We start from the raw sequence: 6,000 nt of genomic DNA, 5'->3' as shown, positions 1-6,000 counted from the left end.
AGGTTGGTGTCATACTGCCTAGGATGCACGACAGCCCTCGTGGAATGGGCAGTAACCAGAATCGGAGGAACCTTGCCCTTGAGCGGATAGGATTCCAGGATCATAGACCTAATTAGTCAAGCAATGGTAGCTTTGAACACCGCCGAAATGGTGGTATTGGCCACAAAGAAGGCAACTTTCAAGGAAAGAAAATAGAGCAAAATATCCAGGCTCTCGAAGAAGAGAGCCCTGGGATCCGGAGTCCTCGCCACGTAAGCTGGAACCTTATAGTTGAGGTGAGAGGCGAAGAGGTCGACATCTGGATTGCCACACCTCCGGCAGATCTGGAGGAAAATCTCTGAATGAAGAAACCATTCTCCCCGATCCAGCTTCTATAGACTGAGGAAGTCTGCAGCCCAGTTGTCCACACCAGGCATGTGGATTGATGACAGAACTGGGACATTATTCTCCGCCCAGTGATGCATCTGAGAAGACTACCACATTGCCACTCTGCTGCTGGTGCCGACCTTGTGGTTCAGATAGTCAAAACGCCATGGAGTTGTCAGTTCTGGCTTAGCCCATATGACCCTGCAGAGGAGATTGATCTGCAGCAGAGCTTCATCCTTGGACAATGTTTCTTGAGAAGACCGAACACCGCCCCTCAGCCAGAGAGGTTGGTAGCTGTCGAGATGACCAGCCAACAGAGAGGTAGGATGGACCGGTCCTGGGATATGGCTGGGGTGTTCTCCCACCAGAGATACTCCTGGCAAACTCGTGGAGGCAGAAGGATCGACATGTTCATGGAATCTGTACTGAGCTGGCCTTCTGGTGCCATGTCCCAACGACAGGGGGCTGAGGATCCTGGGAAGTTGACAGGCTGAAGCAGGTCTATACAGGCCCTCTTGGATGGCGCTGACAGCAGCTATGGTGCAGCTTAAGTGAGACCTCCAAGCTAAAAGCCCACGCTGAAGAGAGACCAGCCAGGAGAAAGCCATCGCAGTGGAACACCAGGACCTGTATACTGACAGTACTACACTGTAATGTGTATCCCATTAAGCCACAGCAACCTTATAGACAGCCATGAGGGAGGAGGGGGGTGTAATTTCTATTCGGGTTACCACACACTCACCCTTCAAGATCTTTGAGGGCACGCAGGGCGACCTTATTGCTAACCTGTAACAGACAATATCTGCAGAAGTAGAAAAAAGTGTTAGGTGACAGGTGGTGGCGGAAGCGCAGTGCAGAGTACTCCAACGGTTTCCTGACACCCTCGGTGGGTTGACTAGGCTGTTGACCTGTCCCCCCTGACCCTAAAGGTAAAAGGATGGACTTGAAACAAATAAAAAAAGAAGTGAGACCTGAGAATTAGGTGGTGTCTGCCTCCTATAGACACTAGGCTAAAACTGATTAGCTGTGTCCATTGGAAGGGTATAGCCTGCCTAGGTGGAGCCAACACTATTTTTCCTACCTAGTGGCAAGTGCCTACTGTATACCCAGTTGTTTGTTTTTTTAACGTTGCATGTAACAAGTGTCCAGGGCAAAACTTGGAATGAGGATCCAATTAGCCATCACCAGTGCTCTTCGTCTAGATGTATCCTAGTGAGGCCGGTAACTTTATCTTTGGCATGATGGTGGCATGATGATGGCTTGGGGCCTACAGCTGCTGGGCCCCAAGGCAGAAGCCATATCTGCTTCATGGTAGTTATGGGGGTTCTCCAAATGAGGTCCTACTGGTAATAACTTGATTACCGCATGGGTCATTCTTTGCTTTGTCTTTCCGCTCTTGTTACTAGACTGGAGCCCAAGCATTAAGACCCCCTTTGGAACATCCAAATGACCTAATAAGACCTATGGATGGACAGGGATTATCCTAATGGGACAGAAGTCTGACAATTCACAGTGTGTATAAATGCAGGTAGACTTACGAGGCTCCGGAGTTCATGATGCAGAATTTAGTAGAGCAGGTGCAGCCTCTGCCATCATCATGATTCATCCCCAAATTATGACCCAGTTCATGAGCGACAATTGAAGAAAACGATGGCACATTCAGATTTGAGAACTAGAGAAAGGACATAACACATAATTACCAATTATAGAAGAAATCTAGAAGATTCTAGATCATCACAACGCAAAAAATCAGTGCTCATAACTCCTCCCATCCCTATAAGTATTTAGGGAGGGCCTGTGCTTATGATGGGCCCGACATAGTGCCTCCCTCCTTGGTGCTCGTGCGGTCATGTTCTGCCATGCACTATGTATATTTCATATACTCCTCTACACGAAGACAAAGACATTGATATCTTCACTTTTAGCTTTGTTGTTCTGATTCAAAGTGCCAAATCTCCAAAGTGAACGTCAAATGTGCCTGCAGCCGCCATTAGAGGGAGCTACAGGAATTTTGACCTGCCTGCGTTCTTATGCAGCGGTTTTCATTTCATTTTCTGTTCAAGGCCATTGAATATGATGCAAGGTCCGCAGGGAAAAAAACGCAGCGAAAAACGCTCGGAAACGTTTCTTTTCTGCCTCCTATTGATTTCAATGGGAGGTCAGAGGCAGAACCGAGGCAATAAGGGACATGCCGCTTGTTTTCCCAGCGAGCGGCCAAAAGTTGCTCAGGGAAAAAAAACGTGAGGGACGATTTCGGACTTTTTTGGTGCCGATTCCGACGCTGTTTGTGAAAAGGGCCTAAGCTCTCCCTAGTGGTGACTGCAGGAAACCAGAGTAAACCTCATCTAAGCCTAATACAGATCAAGCAAACTTTGATTTTATCACTATTAGGCTTAGGCTATGTTCATAGAAGGCGTATATGCTGCATAAAAGTACACAGCATATCTGCGCTGGACACTCGGAATTCTGGATAAAAAAAACACACCAAATTGCGGTGCAGTGTTTCGGGGCTGATGGTCCGCTGCGGAAAACAGTGGTAAAAAAGTTTAAATTTACCCGTAGTCATGGCGACGCATCCCTCTGTTGTCCGGCCTCCTCACATGAAATTTCATCCCAAGTGACCGCTGCAGCCTTTGATTGGCTGCAGCAGTCACATGGGATGAAACGTCTTCCCAGGAGGCTGAGCTGCAGGACATCAGAGGGACGCGTCGCCATGACTACGGGTAGGTATAACCTTTTTTTATTTTCTGAGTTGCGATTTTTGCAGCGGAATCGCTGCTTTTCCGCCGCAAAAATCTCAACATCTGCTATTTTTTGCTTTTATCTCCCCATTAAATTCAATAGAGAAAATCTGCAACCGAAAACCAGCGATTCCCCAGCATAAAGTGGCATGGTCAATTTATGAACGTTTTTTGGGCAGATTTTTTACGCAGTGTGTGGATAAGATTTTTACAAATCCCATCCACTCTGCTGCTACTGTATTACGCTGCGGATTTTCCACAATGAGATACGTTAGAATAGACCAGCTGACTGACGGATTTGGCTTACAGCAGCGTCCTGAAACTTCTATGTACAGTGAATACATAGAAGCTGTAGCGCTGAAACAAAGCAAAATTTTGTATTAAGGTTTATTGCAAATTGAATATTATACGAAATACAAACATTTCATCGAAAAAACCCCAAAAAAAACAAAGGCAAAAAATGTTTCCAGAACATTTATGGGGGTGCTTCACCCAAATAGAATACAGTACAGTTTTCATACCACATTTATTCCACCTGCATGGCCCCTGGAACAGACGGTACCCACAAAGGCCATTCCTGCTGTGCCACCAAATCTTTTCTTACTGCAAACAATTATGAAAAAAAACAATGAAACAATAAAATTAATGAAAATATAACACTTAAATACATTTCCGGTTGTTGGCCTTGGCAAGACCAATCCCAAAAACAGGAGCCGCACTGTTAAAAAAAAATTGTATGGCGGGTGCTTGCTCAGGGGATTTGACTCTATCCCCTTAAAGGGGTTGTCTATTAATTTAATTATAGAATAGGAAAACATACAGATTTCTAATATACATGGATTTAGAATTCTGCTCACATACCTTTCTTATATCAGAGCAGTTGCCTTTGTCTAAAAAAAATATACAATGGTATAGCCCACAGATTAATCCAATGTAACGCACCCATAGGATAACCGAATGGAGGAAAGATGGCGGCAGTCATGTGACCCACATCATGTGACCATTGGCATTCAGGTAACACTGTCCAGGTATATAACAGGTGAGTGATATGCTATTGAGGAGCAGAAATTATAAAGTAGTTCTACCTACAGCAACCTCATCACGTCTGTCATGTCTGTGCGGAGCAGCTCTTACATTCTTCTCCCTGTTTTTTTTTCTTCATTTAACGTTATTAACAACATGAGACAGGCAGTTATTTTATAAATCATCTAGAGACTGTGAATACAGGCAGTGAATCAATTGTTTATCATTATTCCACCATTACTCCAATTCACTTATCCCATGGATGTGTCCTCTATGTGGCCCCAACACATTCTGTGGGTGTGGTGGTCACATGATGTGTGGGGTGGTCACATGATGTGTGTGCATGTGCGGTGATCACATGATGTGTGTTCAATGGTCACATGATGTGTGTGCGCGCACGTGTGTGGTCGTCACATGATGTGTGTGCCGTGCAGTGGTCACATGATGTGTGTGCAAGTGCGTGTGGTGGTCACGCGACTGATGCCATGTTTAGTCATACTCAATTAGCCTGTGGATGCATTACACAGGACTAATCGGTGGACTATATCATTCCACTGTGGCAGGGGACTCATGTAGTATAAGAAATGTATGTCAGCAGAATTTCTAATACATGTATATTAGAAAACTGTATGATTTCTTATTGTACAAATAAGTACATCCACAAAAGAACTCCAATGAGTTGAGGCTGCACTCCAAATTAATTCAAAACTGCTAAAATCATCTAGCGTTTACGACAGGAGGTTTCTTACTAATGACCGATGTCATATCATTGGTGCAGGTCTGACCACTGGGACCCCCACTGGTCATGAGAACAAATGGGCACTGCAGAATTGAATAGGGCTTAGCTGCAATAACTAGACACAGATGAAGGTGGCGCTGTGTCTGGTAAATGATGTAGGTGCAGACCCTTTGTTCTTGTGATCAGTGGGGGTCCCAGCTGTCAGACCTGGACTAATTGAATATTGATAGCATATCCTAGAAATATGCCATCATTAATTATTAGTACCAGACTCGTTTGAATTATATACATTATTGGGAAAGTCAGGTGATACTTCCATCTGTCCAGGGATTCCAATGGGCACCATGTAATGCTTTATTTACCCTGTGGGTGTGCTGCATGGAAACTGAACACTATCTACTTGGCTCCTCCTCAGATTAGAGCTGATCACCATCATCATCAGCATGATCAGCTTAGTTTTGCGGGACTCTTTCAACAATAAAATAACAGTCTAAAGTGGACAACCCTCCTAAGCGCTTATATGTACAGATGTTTTATTTTATTTTGGTGAGAAATTTTCTTTATTGCTATAGGAGAAGAGACATTAACATTATTGCCAGTAGAGAACACGGTTACCACCACTTTATATTAAAAGTTATACGATGTGACCCCAGCGTTGATACATAATATTACAGGTGGTATTTCTCATCCTTCTGACCTGTTCTACATCATATAACTAGATCTCTGTTTAGAGTCTGTCTGGGGTGATGCCAGTTTTTATTACCGGGCCTGGTAGGCCTTATGGCTGCGGTCGCACTGACATTTAATATGGACTCTAGAGCAGGTGTGCACAACCTTTTCTGCTCCGAGGGCGGCACTGTCATATTAAATCACAATAAAATTCAAAGGGGTATTCACATCTGAGACAATTAAGTCATAACGGCAGCATATTTCATAAAGGTCTGACAAGTAAGACTCTGTTCATACCGAGTTTTTTGCAAGCAGAAAAACCTGCCTCAAAATTCTGTCTGGATTTTGACCTGCCTGCACACCGTTTGCCTCTGCGTTTTCTGGCCACGGCCATTGGGCGTTGCGAGCAAAACACGCCACCAAAAACGCTTTCTCTGCCTCCCATTGATGTCAATGGGAGGT

The 6,000-nt window shown here is 44.6% G+C and overlaps 1 protein-coding gene across 1 annotated transcript in view; it reads right to left on the bottom strand.

Annotated features, from left to right (window-relative positions):
- Window positions 1-6,000, bottom strand: part of ADAM9 (ADAM metallopeptidase domain 9) — a 127,529-nt gene that overhangs the window by 42,563 nt on the left and 78,966 nt on the right. The window contains exons 10-11 of the mRNA XM_075858815.1: window positions 3,629-3,710; window positions 1,905-2,038 (exon numbers count right to left, since the gene is read on the bottom strand). Of these exons, the coding sequence (XP_075714930.1) occupies window positions 1,905-2,038; window positions 3,629-3,710 (216 nt within the window). The remainder of the gene's footprint in view (window positions 1-1,904; window positions 2,039-3,628; window positions 3,711-6,000) is intronic.

Source organism: Rhinoderma darwinii, chromosome 3 (genome assembly GCF_050947455.1).
Source record: "Rhinoderma darwinii isolate aRhiDar2 chromosome 3, aRhiDar2.hap1, whole genome shotgun sequence".
NCBI classification, from domain to species: Eukaryota; Metazoa; Chordata; class Amphibia; order Anura; family Rhinodermatidae; genus Rhinoderma; species Rhinoderma darwinii.
The sequence above is the reverse complement of the archived record's forward strand: the minus strand, read 5'-3'. Positions and strand labels throughout refer to the sequence as shown.